Genomic DNA, 20,711 nt, shown 5'->3' with positions numbered 1-20,711 from the left:
TGAAAGGAAGATTTAAGTTTTTTAAAACAATTTGAAAGGAGAGAGAAAAATTTACTTCTTATAAGTATTCAACTCATAATTTATGAGAGATAGAGATATCAATAAAAAATTTAATTACATACTTTAGAGATTATTAAAAAAAATTAAACTTTAAATAAAAATATTAATATCATTTATCTTATAATTTTATAATTGACATATTAACGGATGTTTCATTGATCCATACAATATTAATCTATTTATTATTATCAAATTTCAACGCCTAGTTCTAATAAAAATATATTTAAAAAATTAATTTAAATTCCAATTTTCTAGAGGTTAAATTTCAAATTAAAATCTTCTTAATTTAAAAATTAAAAGGTTTAATACCAAAATAAGTGCTCAAACTATACCTAAATTCTCGAAGACGTGCCTAAACTATTTTTTGACCCATTTAGGTGCCTAATGTTACAAACGTTACCCATTTAGGTGTCCAGACCGTCAACGACGCTAATTTTCCCGGTAAGTGACACATGTCACAATCTAGTGCTTTTAAAAATTTTATTTAAATTTTAAAAAATTAAAATTATATATATTTTTAAAGAAAAAAATATAAACATTGTGAAATAACCCCAAAAACTTTGAAAACCTTCATTTCAATCCCTAAACCCAAGTCGATCATCGCTCTTTGCCATCGATAAAGCTCCACCTAATCTCATCTCCCCCCGACGACCAAAACCACCATGAAACTATGACCGATCGACAACCGATCAACGGTAAATCAACGACAACTACGATGGTGTATGACTAGGAGGATGGCAAAGACTACGTCAGCGAAGGTGGTCGTGACCGGAGAGGGGGCGACGAGGAGTTAAGGATATGATTGAAAATTTTATATATTTTGGGGCTTTTTTATAATTTAAGAGAAATTAAGTTTTTTTCTATAAATATATAATATTTTTTAAAAAATAAATTTTAAAATACTAGATTGTGACACGTGTTACTTAACAGGAGAAGTTAACATCGTTAACGGTCCGAACATACAAAGGGGTAACGTTAAACACTTGGATGAGTCAAAAAATAATTTAGTTAGAGAATTTAGGTATAGTTTGGTAACTTATTTTGATATTAAACCAAAGTAACACCTTAATTTCTTCATTCATACTTAACATCTTTCTTTTCACATACGTTTAATATTTTTTTTTGTCAAATTTTAATATCCTATAAAGAGTCAAAAAAAAAAGTTTCATTTCAATTCCGAAGAAGAACTAGAGAAACATACATTCAGTTCACATTTTTTTTGGCCTCTTTGTTTCCGATGTCTCATGTTTTCTGGATTCTAATTTTGACCCTTTCGATCTCGAAGGCGACGTCCTTGCAAGCGGGAACGCGGACGGTACTTCGAGTGATTGACGATAACAACGGAGGCGGCGGCGTTGATCCGAAGGTCTATGGCGTTGAATTGAACGCTACGAACTTCGATGGAGTTCTGAAGGACACTCCCGTCACGCACGCTATAGTCGAATTCTTCGCTCACTGGTTAGTAATCCTTTAATTTCCATCCATTCTTAGCTGCACAACTGTTTTTAAATCTAGAGCTTTAAGAACAACAAATATATTATCGGTTTTCATAGTTTTATGTGGTCAAAGTGTTGACTATGGAAGACAGCTGAGAAGAAAAACCGAACAGACCAATTTTGAACGGTAGCGTTTAGATCGACTTTCGTTCGGGTTTGGATAAAAAAACACAATTATTCAAACCAATTTTTTTTTATTAGGTAAAGCTTTTTTATATAATTTAAAAAGAAATTATAAATTAATTGAAAAATAACTTTATATATTTTTTTTCTTAAGAAAATGAAAAAGGGATGAACCAAGCTGATCCGAACCATTGGGATTTGGTTTGGTTGGTTCGGTCAAAAAGCTTCGCCATAACAATAATTTTTTCCCAGATTAAACGAACCAGACCATCGTCACAGTACTTCTAATTTAAGTTAATGAAAGAGTCTTCAAATGTAGAGAGAGATATCTTGAACCTTTATCAGTTACCTTGCATGTAATTGAATGCATTATTTTATATAACTGATGTAATTTAAGAATTAGAGGGATGAATTTGTAGGAAAGTTCACTGACCATAATTGGTTATTTTAATCTTTCAGTTTGCTTTTCATATAATTGAATGCATTAAAATTATAATATATAATTTACGGAATTTAAGAAATAGAGGTTTGACTTCATAGAAAACTGAATTTATTTTTTAGTTCAATGTCCAAAAATGGTTCTTTTTCTTTGTTCTATACAAATTTGCGTGATATTATAAAATTGAATGTGCCATTTCCCCTTCCTAAGTGTGAGGGTATTGTTGTGTTCATCCAAATAGGGAAAGAGTTGGCAAACCAACTAATGGTAACGTTTGTTTATATTTCACAGCCAGATTAACTAATCAACATATCCAGAATCCAGTTATGATCAATATAATTTGTTTCCTAGTAGCTGCTATGTTCGCTCTTTTTTTTAATGAAAATTGCACATTCATGTACATGAGTGCATTTTCTTGCATGCGTAGCTAGTAGTATAGTTGCATCCTTCACGCTAGTTGTTAAATGACAATCCTCTCTTCTGTGTGATTTTTACTTTTCAGGTGCCCTGCTTGCAGAAATTACAAGGTACATCATAGTCTATTTTTCACTCGGTGTTTTGTATAGATTCACGTTCTTATGATTTTTGCAGCCCCATTATGAAAAAGTTGCTAGGCTTTTCAATGGACCTGATGCGGTGCATCATGGTATCATATTGATGACTAGAGTCGATTGTGCATTAAAGGTATTCATTTTGTCTTTTGGATGCCTGCAAATTGCAGCCTCATGGAAATAGTACTTTAACAATCCATGTTCTCTCATAGCTCCTATTTTCCTCATTAGCATAATGCTGATATCTTAGATGCAGTTGAAAATGTTTTCTGGCATTCTGCCTTTCTCCAGTTTAGTGAAAAGTTAATATGAAAATTAAATAAAAGTAGCACTTTAACATCGTTCTGTTTTTTAGTTATTTTTGTGAGTTTTGAAGAGTTGGAATGTTACTATGAGCTGTGGCTGTTCTTTTTGTCCATGCAATTTGGTTTACTTGTCTAGCCTTGTTCTTTTAAGTTGACACTAAATAAAATATTCCATTCCTTTTTGAGGTTCATTCTTTCAGACTCTTGTTTATTGTTGTTGAACAACTGTCTTGTTAATTTAAGTTTGGGTCTTTGATTTCTCTGGCAGCACAGATAAATACTGATCTTTGTGATAAGTTTTCTGTTGGTCACTACCCTATGCTGTTTTGGGGTCCTCCTAAGAAGTTTTCCTCAGGCTGGAAACCCAATCAAGAAAAAAGTGAAATACGTGAAATTGATGATGGGCGAACAGCAGAACGCTTGCTTAATTGGATCAATAAGCAACTAGACAGGTATGTATGAGGTATCTACATTCACCACTTATTTAATGAACATCATTTTTATACTCTGAACTAATGATCTCTTGGAATTATTTAGTTGTAAACTAAATGCAATTATTAGGGCCTTACTATCTGTTATTCTGAGTGAGGTTTTTGTTTTTCTCAAAAAAACAAATGCTGACCTGAACTGTTACATTTGACAATTGCTCGATAATCTGTTTGTTAAAAGAGCGCTATTTACATAAAATTCCTAATTAATATTGGCAGTACACCGCATGCAGTAAGATATTTTAATAGCTGAAAGAATATAAGGTTAACTTTAAAATCATGATTTTGTGTGGGATGCATTCCTCAGATCCAGTTGAAGAATATAAGATTAATTCATTAAAATCATGGCTAATATTAATATGACATAACATATTGGAGAATGATGTATTCTTCAGATTCAGTTTAATTGTATGCTAATGTACATAGAACTTGCCACCATGTTGTCCTTGAGACAGAATGACAGACTATGATTGAATAGTTTCATGCGTTGCCAGATGTTTATTCCTCACCTAAGTGTGCATAAGTAGGAAAGACAAAGTGTTTAGTTTCTATAGTTTTTGGTTTTGTATTACATACCTTGACTCAAACCTCTAACTGAACTTTGAACAACTAAGACTCATAATTTATGGGGAAAAATGCAAAATGATTTTTGATTCTTTTGTTATCACACCTGATGCTATCAGTCTTTATGTTAGTCCTAGAAAATGGGTTGGGAGGGGATTGGAGCTTTGAACCTTCTTTTGATGGTAAGGCATGGAAAACGTTGACAGTGGGGAGGTTCTGGACTGTGAAGAAATATGTTTCTTTTCTGATAATGTACTTGTAAAACGAGATTGATATGAAACTGAAGTTAATGTCAAAGATTTACACTTATCTATGATACCTTTACTGTCAGCTTTAGTCATATGATTTATGCTGCTTGACTCCCTTTCAGTTCCTATGGCTTGGATGATGAAAATTTTGAAAACGAACTTCTTCCGTCTAATATATCAGACCCAGGACCGGTATTTTTGTGCATTTCTAATTTGCTTCTTGAACAATGTATGTTTTAGGTTTTCAATTTGGTTAGGATTTTAACTTCGTAATTTGGCTTGTGGAAGATTGCTCGAGCCATATATGATGTGGAGGAGGCAACCGCAACTGCCTTTGACATCATTTTGGAACATAAGGTGGGGATCTCTAGTGTAGATTTTCCCTCTATCTCATGTGTATATGTTCATGCGTATGAAGCTAGGAAAAAATCCCCGTCTTCTAAAGTTGCAACATATAATGTCCTGCAGATGATAAAATCAAAAACTCGAGCTTCACTTATAAAATTCCTTCAGCTTTTAGTAGCTCATCATCCTTCCAGGAGGTAAAGATCCTTATTTTCATTATGGCCTTGGCTTCATATGATGTTTCCTTAATTATGCTATTATTATATATTGCATCAGGTGTCGAAAGGGAAGTGCAGAAGTCCTCGTGAACTTTGATGAATTGTGCCCATTAGATATGTGGTCATCTGATAAAGTTGATGCTGTCGCCAATAACCTGAAAGAGGTGCTACATGATTTCCAGATTTGTGGAAAGGAAGTTCCTCGTGGATATTGGGTAGGTTCTAAAAGGAAAATTGAATTGCTTTTCTGTATTTCCTTCCCTCGCATATATTTGAAAATGTTAACATCAATAGCCAAGATAAATAACTGCATTGCTTGCTGTCATGATTCCCTAAATTACACTTGATGATTCTTAGTTACCAATTAGTTAATGCTACACCCTATGTTACTCGGACTCAGGTTTGAGTGTAATATTCGAGTTTGTTCAAATTTTTCTTAGTTTTTCTGTGTATTTAGAGGATCTTTAGAGTGTCATGTCCCTATACTCGTGTCCAACTATGTCTCAGACAGTGTCAGACATGGATACTTCGAGAAAAATGAAAAGTTGGAGCATCGTAAGCTATTTCATGTAATTCATTACCTCTCCATATAGCCGCTAAAAAGGATCAAAATGTGACTCAGAATTTTCTGCTGTGAGATTGTCAATCAATTGCTTCCTTCTAAGTTTAAGCTCTATAAAATATGTATACCCTTTGTTTTAGTCCAAGATCAAATATATCCTTTTGATAATATCATTTGGATGTTCATTTTCGCAGATGTTTTGTCGTGGCAGCAAGAACGAGACCAGGGGCTTTAGGTAATGATTTAAAATTCTTAGTTTTTAGCTCGTACATTTTTTTAAGAAAAAAATTATACCTGTCAAACTATCCGTCTCTGATAGTTATTTGTTCCAATAATTTGGTAACTAAGAATATTCCTTTTTCGACAATTATGACCCTCGTATATAAAACCGAGATAAAATAAACCCACTTCTGTTCATTTGGGGGCAACTCGGGCATATCATTATAGCAAGGACCTCTCCACTTATATCCAATTAATTTTATGAATGTTTATTCTAAAATTTAACATGGTGTTGGAGCAAGTGTTGTCTCCTTTTTTAAATCCACTCTTATTCCCTATGTTAACAAAGTGATAGCTTAGTCTTTCCTTTGATGAAAGCACGAACGGTAGGGCTACTATGCCTATGATTTAGGATAGGTCCTTCATGATACATGTCTCATGACGGGTAGGATTGAAGTGGAGATAAATTAAATTTCATATTTGTTAAATTAGGACAACCTAGATACGTAAATGTAATAACACCTCCACGGCCTATTGTCACTTAGTTTCAGGTTGGATATCCATTCTAAAGTTTAACGCACGAATTCAATTACAGGGGAGATTCTTTCACTTCACCTCTAATTGATCTTCTAAGATGTCAATAATTACTCATATTTGTTTGCAGTTGTGGATTGTGGGTTTTGATGCATTCACTTTCAGTGAGGATTGGGGATGAAGAAAGCCGGTTTGCATTTATATCTATATGTGATTTTGTTCACAACTTCTTTATTTGCGAGGATTGTCGTCAACATTTTTACGAAATGTGTTCGAGGTAAATTCAACTTCAAAGCAGTTTATTTTCTTAAATATTCCAAGTTTGTTTCATCTAATTTGCAAATATGCTATTTGCAGAGTTACTAGTCCTTTCAAGAAAGCGCGTGATTTTGCCCTTTGGTTGTGGAGTGCACATAATGAGGTTAATGAGAGATTAATTAAGGAAGAAGCATCTCTAAAAACCGGAGATCCCAAGTTCCCGAAGATTATTTGGCCTCCGAAGCAACTTTGTCCTTCATGTTATCTCTCACAAAGTCCCAGAGATAAAGGAAACAATCAGATCGATTGGGATAAGGATGAAGTGTTCAAATTCTTAGTTGGTTATTACAGAAATACGCTTATATCTTTGTACAACGAAACAAGTCTTCTTGCCAATGTTACTCTGGATGATCTGGTGACCTCAACAAATGTGGTTGTGGTGCCTATAGGGGCTGCATTGGCTATTGCTATTACTAGCTGTGTGTTCGGCGCTGTTGCTTGCTACTGGCGATCTCGGCAGAAGAATAGGAAGTATTACCATAAACTATACTATTTAAAGAACATATGATTATTATGAAGACTCACGTACTTTCAAATCGGATCATAAGAAATACAATGAAATCAGAAATGGTGGCTAAAACGGATGAAAATTGTTCAAGGAAAATTATAGAGGGGCTTAGATGCTTTGATTTGTAAATTTCTCATTTCATTTCCTTGCACCACTTTTCAGGAAAAGGAGAAGCTGGAACTAGGATTACTTAGACAACAGAAATACACAACCCTTTAAGATGTCCGGTCCAATGAGCTCGAACTTGAAGTAGAAATCCAGGTTTCAGTTCTGTATCAACTGTCCCTCATGAGGTCCTATTCTTTACCGGTTCTTTTTCTTTTATGAAGCTCATCACGAAATATAGTTTTGAGTAGTATAGATTAACATATATATATTATTTTGGGAAAGAAATGTCCAATATCTGTGTTCTTAACATCGTTACGGGATCACATTTGACATGCTGCATTGAGTTTTTGTGAATTATCCGATTCATGCCTGTTGATCGCTTCCTTGCCTCTACATGATTTTGTTCTTCAGAGCTAGTTTCTTTTGTTGTTTGATGCTACACAGGAAAGAACTATAGTATAAGTTGAATGTGGGGATTTTGTATAAACCTCTTACAAAAGTTTTATCATGTGGAACTATGTTATAGTCGGCCTCTTTGCATTGAGGTGCCCGAGAGGCCATAGAGGAAGGTCGATCTGCCCATACATCGGCATCCGGGCATAACTATTTGTATCATATTAGGATGCTTGACACAGTTAATGTCACAAGTTAACAAGTATAGACTCGATCTAACAAATTACTTTAAAAGTTTTTAGTTAACCGGATATTGGTTTGGTTAATAAAATTAGGCGTAATATTAAAAAATGCTCTTAACATTTGATTAAATATACATTTTAGTATTTATTTTTTGAAATATATTATCTTAACGTTTCATTTTAAGACAAAAAGTCGTTTATGTTTTGATTGAATGGTTACATAGACTTGTTTTCTTTTTGAGTATTTTAGCCCCCAACAATTTATTTTAGATTATTGACCAATTATTTATATCTACATAGAGGGTTATTTGTCTCAAAATAAAATGTTGGAGTTAAAATATTCTAAAAAAGAGTACAAGTCAATGTGATTATTTAATTGAATGGTACTAAAAAATTTATCATTAAGTTATACAATTATTTAAAAGTTTGGGACTGAAGGCGAATATTTAGAAAAAGAGACTGTTACGAGTGTGTAGTGTGTGTATTAAGGTGTCTGGATAACCCCCGGTCCATTGTAGTGGGTCTCACGTGGGACCATTATAATGGCGTTATAATGGTCGATGTGACGAGTCTATTAAAAAATATTTTTTTAAAAAGTTAAAAAATAAAATTTATAAAAGAAAAAAATTAGATGGAACTCGACACTTTGACGTAACGAGTTCTTTCGAATTAAAAAAAATAATTGGTGGCTAGCCGTTGTTTAATGGAAAAAATGGCAGTAATAGTCACTTGGAACTCGTCACCTCGAGGTGATGAGTTCGGTTGGGGATAATTTAAAAAAAATTAAAATTAGAAGAAAAATTAATTTATTTAAATTTTACGAAATACAAAGTAAATTAATTGTAAAAAAATAAAATTTTACATGAAAATTACAAAGAAAATTTATCTCTGTCTTCTAAGTTCTTGACGATGTCACGGAGTGGTCGAATGATAATGTTGCGGGGGTCGTCGAGTACGCCGGGGTCGTAGGCCTTGATTGTTGTCGTCGTCGTCTTGCCGAGGAGGTGTACCCAACATTCTGCGATCCACATTCGAAATATGTGATGGATTTATGACATTTGACACCATCATTGTCGTAACTGCTTTGACTTGGCTGCTACTTTGTTGATCATATAGGATATTATCCCAGTCACCTGTAACTGAATTTTTTGTCGAAGATGCTTGAGTGTACTGCGACGCATCCCATTAACCTCCAACCCAATTCAATTTGAGTCTCGGCTAAAATATGAAATGGAGAAAAGAAACTAAAACTAGCCTGAGATGCATAATAGTACTCTTCAGCTGCAGATGCTGAAGCCGAAGACAACGACAACGATGCTTTTTTCTTGGACTCGGACTTAGCTCTTATGGCATGATGATGTTGCCATTCTCGCCTCTTTTCTGGTGTCGTTAGATATGGTTTCCCATTTGCTTCGTAAGTTCGGAGATAGGGAGAATAGTCGAATTCTAGGTCCAGCGGTGTAATATCGTGACGTAGGGGAGCAATAGTTCGCGTTGATTCCATAGGTTGATGTAGTAAGCGTGTTGCCCATGCCAATTTTCATTATGTTTCCCACGCGTATTGATTGTATGGAGCGTGTCTGTATCAACCTCTATTTGTGTAGGAATCGGTTGGTGCATCGCAAACTGGCGTATTACTCCATCAGCCACGTGCCACTCAATAATTGCTTGGTGCAATAACAGTGTCATGGCACACCATAAGTAGGACCCCTCGAAAATCGCCCCTGCAATACCTGGTTGATCTCCTCTTCAACATACGGAAGCCAAGAGAACTGTAAATATTAAATATCAAAGTTAGTATATATAAAGTTAAAAATATAAAAAATATATATAATAATTTCATATGTCATACCGCGAATCGACTGACAATGTCGATCCTCATCTGTATGTCTCGTGCAGTGGCACCCACCAACTTTGTCTCCAATATTTTATGATACCATCTAAAATATTTAAAAATAAAAAAATATTATAAACAAATAAAAATAAATAAATTTATGAAATTCAAAAAAGGTTAATTAAATTAAGTTAAACAATTACCTTCCAGCTAGCAGAAACTCGACCGAGGCTTCTGTAATTGGCGTAAAAAACGGGAAGTGATACCAAGCTCAGGACTATAACAGTATCAGAAGCCTACTACATCAGCTTTTTAACCCAGCGTTACAATTGCAGCCTTACAAAGCTCTCGGTACAAAAAGGCTAGAATTATCGAGCCCCAACTGGTATTACGACACACAACGAAGTCTTCCAAAATTTGTAGATACTGAGTGTGCACCAGATTACCGGATTTATCCGGTAATAATATCCCTCTGGTAATTTGGAGAAGAAATGCTCAAGACACAAAAACAACCTCCGCCTCGGTAGACTCGACAGTCACTTCGAATTGAACCTCCAACCACGTTATCATTACCCGATAGCCCCTCATGACTTCACATGGTGGCCATTTTCGTAGATCTTGGTAGACCAACGTCGAGGAGTCGTACATGTTTTGCCTCTCCGCGGGGGCTCCATTCACAGGAACACCGAGTTGGTAAGCGACTTCTTCCAAAGTAATCGTCGCTTTACCACTCGGAAAATGGAACGTGTGCGTCTTGGGGCGCCAACGTTCGATCAGCGCCTCGATCAATGTCAGGTACACCTTGAAGCCATGTAAAATATAGCCGAAAATAGACCAGATTGATGCAAATATGTCATCATCTGCTAATGCGCTCTCTGGTTGTCATCCCCCGACTACGAATATTCCATTCGTTGTTTTGGCCCGTGATGGATCAATGAAACATGAACGTTATCCAGACGCAACATATATTATCGGGTTGCCATTTTTTGAGATTTTCGCACAACATATTTTTTTTCTATTTTTAGGATTCAGTGGCCAAAACCCTGAACCCCTATTTATAGACTTACCTCCAATGGCTATAAACGGCTAGTGTTTTGAAATCCTCAGTAACTCGTCACCTCGAGGTAACTCGTCACCTCGAGGTGGCTAGTTTTTTTTTATTTCAAAGGAACTCGTCATCTCGACGTGATAAGTTCTATAAAATATTTTTAATTTTTGTAATTTTTTTAAAAAATATTTTAGGTGACGAGTCATATAACTTCATTCTAATAATGGCCCACATGGGGCCCATTACGTGTGGACCATTAAAAAATAATATCCCATGGAACTCGTCACCTCGAGGTGTTGTGGACTGTAGCATTTGTCGTATTTTGCTAAAAAAAGTTTGGGTAGGCCTAATACCCTAAATATTTTGCCCACCTGGGGTATTTGGCCAAATAAAACTGTTTTCACCTGCCTAATATTGGATCTGGACCAGTTTTTGGGTTCTATTGGCTAGGGGCTGTAAACGAGCCGAGTTAAGTTCTACAGTGTTGAGTTCAACTCAACTAGAAAAGTATAAAATTGAATTCAATACGATCCAAAAACTCATTAGCATATAATTATCAAGTTCAACTCAAATTTGAAATAAAAAATCGAAGTTCAACTCCAAAGCTTGCGAGTTTAAATTTTTTAAGTTCGATTCAAAATTAAAAATAGAAGCTAGACTTGAATTTAGAAAAATTTTGAACTCGAAATATTCTTAAACTTAGATCGATTGAAGCTCAAACCCTAACTTAAACCTTAAGTATATGAAAGTCATATATTGTATTTTTAAAAAGAATAACAATATATAAATATTAATATTAATAATAATTTAATTTAATTCAAAAAGTCTAAAATTTAATATATTATTTTTTTTGAGTTGCTTGCAAGCTTTTTATAGTAAGGTATCAAGTAGTTCATTTCATGTTAAGCATTCGAATCGAGTTAAAGCTCAAGTTGATTATATTCAATTTGAGAGTTGATTAAATTTTGATCGAGTCAATCTCAAATAATTCGTGGTCACTCTTATCTCATTTACTATCCTATTATTGACTGTACATTTTTGGTGTCGAGATCGAACATCATTAGTTGTAAACTTGAGTTTGGATGCTCTGTAATGCCTGATCCAACATCAGCTATTTTCGATACTAATTAAATATAAATAAAGAGATATGAATATACTAATATATATGAGTGTTCAATAATACATGAAAACTTGAAAAATGTAAACAACCCCATTCCACCATTCTATCCAATTTCAATTTGGTACGTTGAAACTGTAGAAAGTTTTGGGGAAACCCCCATATGTTTTTTGAACATATCCAACATGTTTTCAAAGAGACAGAATTAGACCACAAATAATTTTCTAAACAAATATTTAAGTTATATTTTTTATTTAACTAAAATATTTTTATCAAAATAAATATTAAAAATATTCACTTTTTTCATCTAGATATCGATTTTTTTTGTCAAAGTATCTAAAATATATTATATTTCAAATATATACTTTAAGGGGGAAAATTAAGAATTTAGATGATAGATAAATACACCGAGTATTTATTTTAAATAAAATTTATTTTAATTATTTAAAAATATATATTTTAAGTACCTTCCTTTTAAATAGGATTTTTTAAACGAAAACAAGTTCTTTCACTTCCCCCCAACTTTCTGTGTTGAAGGTCCAGTCCATATATTTTTTAAACTAATGGGAGAAGCGGTGAACTAGTGATTTTGATTAGTGGAAAGTGCAAATATAATGTGCTAAAAAAGAGTTGAAAGTACAAAATTGCTCTTGAAAATTGAATTGTTTTTGAAAGCTAAAGGATAAAAAAATAAAATAAAAATGTTAATATTCGTTTAAAATATTAAAATGAAATTTTAAACGAGATAATTTAAATGAAAAAAGGATACAAAATCAAGTAAATAAGAGGAAGTAGTATCTATCCTAGCTAACCCTTACACTGTGTAAACTAATATGGACATTCTCAAATGATTTTCTTTTAAAACCCTCTTATCTTATGTTTAAGACCAAATCGTCTACTTATCAATCCGTCATTGGAGGGCTGGTAATGAGCCAACTTTAGCTGCAATGGTGACGGAGCTGGTGGCGGATGCTGTCACTTTAACGTGGTCGCCGCCATGCGCCATGGTGGTGACACGCTCGCACCGTGGGCATGTCGTAAGGGCAAATGCAGGGAGCGGTTCCAAGCTGTGAGGCGAAATCACCGTCGGCGGCCCTACTTTCATGGCCATAAGCTCCTCCACTTCGTTTTGAAGCCGTTGGTTTTGTTCGGTCAATGACCCGAACCATCTCCTTAGGTACTCGCATTCCATCTCCGTCTGCTTCAGCTTGCTCCTATATTTGGTTGATTTGTCATTAACATATATATATATATACACACGAGGAAAAATTCAATTACACGACATAAAACTAAAAAAATTACACTAATTTAATAGTGTTAGATATGTAAAAATAAAAAATTGATATCAACACTAATAAATGATAAGATATTAGTTCAAAATTATATATTTAAAATTTAATTCTTATTATTTATTTAAAGATATATTTTCATAATTATGGGATGTAGATTTTTAAAAAATAACAATAATAATAAAGGAGTGGGGAATATAAATCTCTTAAATAAGTAAAAGCTTTTGGTAGTTATCTTTTTCATTAATTTAAACTTTTTTTAAAAAGAAATAAATTCAAAGTTGGATTTTATTCATATTAAATAAATAAAGAGCATTTATTGTGTTATTAAATGCTAAACTGTTACAGTAAATACAACCAAATGATCTATCAATGACTCAGAAAGCAGCAATTTCTATTTCAGTAATAATTCTGCAATCTGCTCTCAGTTCTATACACGTTTATTAAAGGCATGTCCAAAAAATGGTGGGTCAATGTACCACTTTATTCATTATTATCATTTGTTTTAGTTTTTTTTATATTTTTATAATCATCTATATATAATTTATTAAATAATTTATTCAGACTATATATTAAAGAAATTATTATAAGATACAAAATGTTAAGATCTAAATTTTTATACTTAAGAGATCTAACATTATATTTAAAAAAAGAACTTAATAAAATTTAATATTTAATATAAAAATTTGAATACGAAGATAAGAATAATATAAGATGATTATTTACATTTTTGGTGTAATATTATAAGTTGACTTTTAAAGAGACATGCAATATTGTCAATTGGAGCATTGATTATTATATATTTCGACGTTTTAGATTTTTAAGACAAACCATCATTGTTTTGATTATCAAGCTCTCCCATCTAATGAAGTCAAACCAAGTCATTTATTTTTCATAAGCTTGTTCATAGTTCTTTTAACCGACACATATTTACATGCATGATGTTAAAAAATAATTACTCTTTAAGGCCTTTTTTCTGCATTTAATACATGTATTGAATTTTAAAATACATATAACAAGAAAAATAACCCAAAATTAGCTAATTTCATTCCAAGTTTTATGATGTTAAAATTATTTTAGGCAAAAATAGTGAACTTTTCACTCCCTACATTAACGCTTATACTATGATACTAAATAGGTACGTATGTATAAACTGCAAAGAATTCCTTAATTTTATGTAAGAATATATGTAAAAACATCATCATGACAAAAAATATTCAATAATAATTAAAATGTGACGTTATAAACTCAAATTAAACTCATTGCAAAGATCATATATTATAAGAATGATAGCGATATATCAACTTCCCCGGACATAGAATATGTGTAGATCTGATTCAGATTCTATATACTTTCTGATATTCTGTCAATATTTTTATGATATTTACCCTAATCTACTTTATATAATAAAATCCCAGATTTGTTATTAAAAAAAAGTGAAATAATTCAATGAATAAATGTATACTGTGTATTATTGTACCTGGCTCGACGATTCTGGAACCAAACCTCAACCTGTCTGGGCCGAAGCTTCAGTTCCAAAGCCAATGCTTCTTTCTGTTTCTGGGGAAGAAAAAGGTCAAAAACAAGTGATGATGATCTGATCAAATCATTGGAGATTTTGAGAACAAAAAGGCTGGGTTTTTGGCGTGCTTGACTTATTACGTACAGGGTTTAGGGTGTGGTTTTGTCTGAAACTTTCTTCGAGCAAACGAGACTGTTCTTTTGAGAGACGAAGCTTTTTGCGAGGAACGAGGTCACTGATGGTCCCTTCATTGATGGTTGATGGTGTCATCCATTCGTCTTCGGATCCTGCTGGTGGAGGCACTTGGTTTATATCCAAGTCTCGCACTGTATAAAAAAAAATCAATCCATGTTATTGAAGATCGTCGTATCAAAAAGGAAAAACAAAACAAAGGGGGAAAACATGGGAATTTCGAGGGAATTGAGGTTGTCTTCTTGCTTACCGGAAGAAGGGACAGATATTGTTAATTCCAAGTTAGAAGAGGTCCGTGAGAGGGCCATGAAAGTTGCAGAGAAAGAAAGGAAGGGATTAAGGGGTTAATTTAAAGACTGAAAAAATGGTAAAGTTTCTTTTTAATAAATAAAAAAGGAGATAAATAAGGGATATGGAGATGTTAGAGAATTTAATAGGAAAGGAAACGATGGGAAAGAAATATGGGATAAAGGTCAAAGTAATTAATATATATAATAAATTAAATTAAATCATATATTTCTTTTTATAGTCCAGCCGATTATAAAATAATATTGTTTAAAATCAATTAAATTATTTAAATTCATATTAGATAAACATGTCAACTTAGACAACTATTTGATTTTAATTTTTTTAATAGTCTAAGGTGATTATAATATAGTATTCACTGACGGAACCGGTACTTATTGAAGGGTGCATGTCAATTAACACTCCAAAATTTTTAAAATTATTTTTTCATATAAATTATATATATATAATATAAAAAAAGAAAAATGACACCCTTTTAATAAGATTTTTACACCCTTTGAAAAATAAAATGATCCCATCTTTTTAAAAAATATTTAATAAAAAATTAAACTTAATTTTCCCGCTTAAAATAAATTTTTACATAATTTTTAAATTTGATTCCTCAAAATAAATTTTCTAACTCCGTCCTCATTGTATTTGTTCAATATTTCTTAATTATTGATGTTACTCACACTTTAATAATACAAACGCTCTAATTTACATCTTCTAGAATATAATTTGTTTTATTAGATTAAAATCTTATTAAAAAAATTGATATTTTTTAATTATATATTTTTTAATTATATTTAATTTTAAATCTAAATAAACTTATTAAATTATTTGAATTTACATATAAACTTGTCAAGGTGGACAACTGTGGGTATAGATTTTCCTTAATATCTTAATATTAATAAATGGGAGTTGTGATATTTGACTGTGGTCGTTAAGTCAACAGGTTTGACCCGTCTGATACGAGACACGTGTATATGTATAAAATCTATGCTGAAAGATTTATCGATCAAAACTAGGTGTACGATAAGGGTCAGTCTAGATTAATCAAAATAAAATATTGAAATCAAAAGTAGAAATTACAGTTATTGAAAAGGATATTGAAGAATTGAATGCTACTTTACTTGTTTGACAGGTTCAGAGCAAACTGTAACGTCCAAATTTACACAAAGTGCATACATACGTAAATAAAATATAAAGCATAACGGTTAAATTATTAAAAATAAATGTAATAATTAAATTATCCTTAGTTAATGTCGTCTGTACTTCACACCTCAATTTTGCAAAAATAATTCATTGATTATGTTTTTTTGGTGGAATTGAGAATTCCAAGTGTGTTGGTGTGAACCCTAAAGAAGGGTGATTTGTTACCATTTCAATTAAGACAATTAAATAAGGAATTAATGGCGATCAATTAAAATTAAGATTAAGCTTTGACCTACTAATTATATTAATTAATGAAAGCAAATGTGGGTTGTAAGGAAATTTGTTACCCAACTTTGGTATGGCCAAATTTGACATGATCATCCCCACCCACCCCCATTCACTTGTGTCAAGATTAAATTAAACATATTGCAAATTAATCAAATATAATACTTTTTGGAAATTTATTTATTAATTACGTTTTCTTTAAATTTAATTTTATTTGAAGGAAAAAGCAGTGAACCACCTTATTTTTGACCCATTGTAAAATTGGCAACTTTTAATTAATTAATTAATTATCTCTTAAGAAATATCTTATTTAATCCAATTTTTCAATATTTGAATTATATTTTTTAATAGTCAAAAGTGATTATAAGATACTATTTGTTTAGAATTTTTTTAATCTATTGACAGTACACATACATTCTATAGACATAGCTACTCGAATTCAATATATGTAAAGAGAATAACATTCATTTTTATCACTAAAGTCACTTGATGAATTGAAGTTGAATTATACTTTTAGGGTCTGTTTGTTTTACGTAAAACATTTTCCGGAAAATATTTTTCTCATTTTTCAGTGTTTGGTTGGAGGAAAAATGATTGGTCAACGTAAAACATTTTCCTGACCAACAAAATTTCCTTTGCATTTTCTGGAAAATGACTTATGATCTGATTTTTCGTAAGTCATTTTCCAAGCTTTTCATTTCAAATAATAAATACTTAAAATAATTTTATTTTATAATTTGATATTAATATAATATTTTAATATCATTTTAATCAAAAAATTAATTATTAAAATATTTTAAAAAATATTTATTAATATTTCTAATAATTTAATATTATATTTTTAATATTATAATAATATACTCAATTATATAATAATAATATATTATTTTATATTTTTATTTTAATATTATATAATGAATTATTAATACAATTTATATTGTTTATTAATTTCATAGAAATAATATTATTAAATTATTAATAATGAATAATATTATTTATATATTTAATATTAATATAATAATATTTTAATAAAGATATTTAAAATAAATTAATTAGTTTTTAAAAAATATAATATAATATAATACTATTACTTTAATAAATAATTAATATAATTTATAATATTTTTATTTCAATAGAATGCATTAATCTTAATATTTGTATTAAAAAAATTATAGAACTAATAATTTAATAATAAATAAATAAATAAACTATTCTAATATTTTAGAAACAATAATATTAAATTTTTATGATAAATAATATTATTTACTGTATTTAATATTTATAATAAATAATTTCTAAAAAAATCATCAATAAGTAGAAAATGATTTACACAACCTCTTCCAAACACTGTAAAACATTTTTCATAAAATGTTTTTCAAAAGATGTAATTTATTTTATGAAAAATATTTTCTGAAAAATATTTTCAGTGAAAGAAACGAATAATAATAAATAATTGTAACTATTTGACTAGTTACCATTGATAGTCTACTTTTGAAAAAGATATTGTGTGGATTCTTTAGAATTAGAATATTAATAGGATAGTATTCTATTAGTTAAGAATTTATATTTAATTAAAATGTGAATATATTATTATGAATTTATATTAGATTGAAATAGGAATATATTAATTATAAATTTATATATGATTAAATATAAATATATTAAAATACGAATTTTTATTCAATTATAATACATTATTGTAGTTCTGGAATGATTTTTTTTTTCTTTGAGAACTTCCTATAAATATTGTGTTAACCTGCTAGGCTAAACACAAGTTTACATCTTACAAGTTCAAAAGTAAAAAAGGTTTCCTCTATTAGTTTTCCGATGATTATGGGTGTTAAAAAACATAACTATTAACCGATATAACTGTTATATTTATCATGTTAATTAACCGGATTGTTAATACTAAACGATTTCAGTTAATCGACCCGCTAAAAATAATGGTTAACAGTTAAGATTACAGTTATAAATTTCGATAAACGGTTAACCGTTAATAAATTAAATTTATAATTATATTTCTAACTTATAATATTTTTACACATTTAATTTAATATAATTTAATATTATTTCTAATATATATTAATAAAATTTATACACAACTAATTTAATATATATTATTTATTATTTATTATTTCTTTGAAAATATAAAAACATACTTACCCTAATATAATTATATATTTAATGTTAGGTACCAAGATATTGGGAGATGTACATACTTACATCGGTATATGTATGTGTTAAGTGTTACACTTTTTTATTTCATTCACTTACACCAGTATAAATATGTGTTAAGTGCTACATTTTTTTGTAGTACGAATTATAAATTTTTTTAACAAATAATTATAATAGGTTGACCATGGGTTAACTTATAACCGAACTGTTAATAATGGTTAAATGGTTAGGTTAAAGTTAGAAAAATCTCGTAACCGTATAACTATTAATCGACCGTTTAAGCTAAACGACACGGTTAACCGTCCATGAACAACCCTACCGGTGATAGCGAAGGCAAGTATATAGTTCATGATCTCTGCAGTTGTGTTACTGTAGTCATCTAGTTATTGTATCTTGGGAGATAGAAGACCAAAGATCTCGAGCACCAAGGACTTGCCAAAGATCTATCTTAAGGAAACTGTGTATCAATGGACCTCGGGTATTTTCGATCAATGGATCAATAAAAAAATATTTTATTTCTATAAATTTTATTTATTATTTAAACATTTTGATTTCGTTTATTTTATCTTCTCAGATGTGATTATGGTCTCATATTATTATACTCAACAATTCTAAGACAAAATAAACTCATTCTTCTCAAATGTGATTATGGTCTCAGATTGTTATACTTCTAACAATCTTAAGACATAGTAAAATCATTCTTCTCATATGTGATTATGATCTCATGTTATTATACTTCTAACGATGCAAATGAGTATTATTATTATTGATAAATAGAATATGGGTGGTTTGATTAATAAGGCTATACCGATTAATCAATTTTTGTATTATTAAGCGCAAAGATATTATTAAAATGAGAAAAGGTCTGTCCTTGCTTCCTCCTATCAATCATGGTACATGGTTGGTTTAATTTCAGCCTTCACTGCCTTATATTTTATTTTTTTAAATTACTTACAGCATCATATCTATCAATTGATTAATGCAGATCATATATTAAATTGATCTACATAAGAGGGATTTTATCAACTCAATTTACTCTATTCATAATAACATGATTCAAATATTAAACTTATTTAAAAATTTATGTTTCATCCCATTATACTAACTAATTATTTGTATAGTTTGCCCTATTTTTTATGAGATAATAAGAAAATAATTGAAAATTTTAATATAATTTATACGTACAATTTAACTTTTAATTCAGTTATATATATATATATATATATTAGGTCGATGTTACATAACTACTCGTAGAAGTTTATAAAATTGAGAAGAAAATATTTTGATCTTCTAAATAAAATTACTAATATAGCATTATAAACATATCATCGTAATTTTACTAATAAACACAATCAACGTTCTATAATAGTAAAATATATTTTTGATAAATGTAAATATTATGATTTTTAAAAATATATCTATTATATTTTTATTGATTATGAACTCAATCTAACATCTATAATAATAGATTTTTATAAGTAAATATATTTTATAAAAGGATTAAATAATATTGACTTTTGAAGTTGTATTTCATTATCATATTAGTGTTTAAAGAAATTTTTAACTCATTTTACTCGTAAAATTTTCCTCTATAAAACACATTATTTCACAATATTTTTTGTTAGAAAATTCCCTGATACATTATAGGAACATGTCCTATAATACATATTATGTATTAAATTTGAAACGCTTCACAGAAAAACTTTAAAAGTTCTTAATTAAAAATTTTGAATGATCAAAATTAGAAGGAATTAAACGAAAGTGACCTTCCTTGTAGTTTATCCTAGAATTCACTGTATAAATTCTCCGTGGGAAAAGGAGCACGGGACAGCAATGATGGGTTAGGAGTAGGGGAAGACAAAAGTCACAAAACATAAGAACAAGGAACCAAGTGGGGCCCACGGTTGATGATTAGGATTAGGACAAATGTGGGCCCCACTTGTCTTTTTGTCCTGTCCTCCACCGCCACGGCGGATCCCTCTTTCTCCCTTTGTCCACCATTTCCATGTGGGCCACATGTGGGAGCCCCTCGTATCCAGTTGCAAATACTATATATATATATAAAGAATTTCAGTCTTACGTATGAAC

The 20,711-nt window shown here is 30.6% G+C and overlaps 2 protein-coding genes across 3 annotated transcripts; one reads left to right on the top strand and one right to left on the bottom strand.

Moving 5' to 3' along the window:
* The first annotated feature begins 1,208 nt into the window (after positions 1-1,208).
* LOC120141702 (sulfhydryl oxidase 2-like) lies at positions 1,209-7,368 on the top strand. 2 transcript variants are annotated; one of them, XM_039156509.1, is made up of 12 exons: positions 1,210-1,518; positions 2,621-2,645; positions 2,710-2,802; positions 3,248-3,426; positions 4,397-4,466; positions 4,563-4,631; positions 4,743-4,816; positions 4,896-5,052; positions 5,594-5,634; positions 6,283-6,429; positions 6,510-6,941; positions 7,141-7,368. In XM_039156509.1, exons 1-12 carry the CDS (start codon positions 1,298-1,300, stop codon positions 7,160-7,162), a joined length of 1,530 nt encoding a protein of 509 aa, XP_039012440.1. In that variant the 5' UTR covers positions 1,210-1,297; the 3' UTR covers positions 7,163-7,368. The 2 variants fall into 2 exon arrangements, with proteins under 2 accessions (XP_039012433.1, XP_039012440.1); XM_039156502.1 differs by lacking the exon at positions 7,141-7,368 and having other exon boundaries at positions 1,209-1,518; positions 6,510-6,993.
* A 5,169-nt stretch (positions 7,369-12,537) lies between these two features.
* LOC120139079 (homeobox-leucine zipper protein HOX3-like) lies at positions 12,538-15,031 on the bottom strand. The gene is made up of 4 exons (XM_039154422.1): positions 14,974-15,031; positions 14,676-14,857; positions 14,490-14,569; positions 12,538-12,934 (listed from the first exon to the last, which is right to left on the bottom strand). The coding sequence occupies exons 1-4, from the start codon at positions 15,029-15,031 to the stop codon at positions 12,631-12,633; spliced, it is 624 nt and encodes a 207-aa protein (XP_039010353.1). The 3' UTR covers positions 12,538-12,630.
* Between the last annotated feature and the right edge of the window lie 5,680 nt (positions 15,032-20,711).

This window comes from Hibiscus syriacus, unplaced genomic scaffold (genome assembly GCF_006381635.1).
Source record: "Hibiscus syriacus cultivar Baekdansim isolate YM2019G1 unplaced genomic scaffold, ASM638163v2 tig00002237_pilon, whole genome shotgun sequence".
Classification (NCBI taxonomy): Eukaryota; Viridiplantae; Streptophyta; class Magnoliopsida; order Malvales; family Malvaceae; genus Hibiscus; species Hibiscus syriacus.
This window is presented reverse-complemented; position numbering and strand designations above follow the sequence as displayed.

Coding starts and splice junctions, on each gene's coding strand:
- LOC120141702 (XM_039156502.1), top strand. CDS start 1,298: ATGTCTCATGTTTTCTGGATTCTAATTTTGACCCTTTCGATCTCGAAG. Junction 2,803..3,247: donor GAGTCGATTGTGCATTAAAG/GTATTCATTTTG, acceptor CTGGCAGCACAG/ATAAATACTGATCTTTGTGA. Junction 4,467..4,562: donor ATATATCAGACCCAGGACCG/GTATTTTTGTGC, acceptor GGCTTGTGGAAG/ATTGCTCGAGCCATATATGA.
- LOC120139079 (XM_039154422.1), bottom strand. CDS start 15,031: ATGGCCCTCTCACGGACCTCTTCTAACTTGGAATTAACAATATCTGTC. Junction 14,858..14,973: donor AATATCTGTCCCTTCTTCCG/GTAAGCAAGAAG, acceptor TTTTTTATACAG/TGCGAGACTTGGATATAAAC. Junction 12,935..14,489: donor TTCCAGAATCGTCGAGCCAG/GTACAATAATAC, acceptor AACCAAATATAG/GAGCAAGCTGAAGCAGACGG.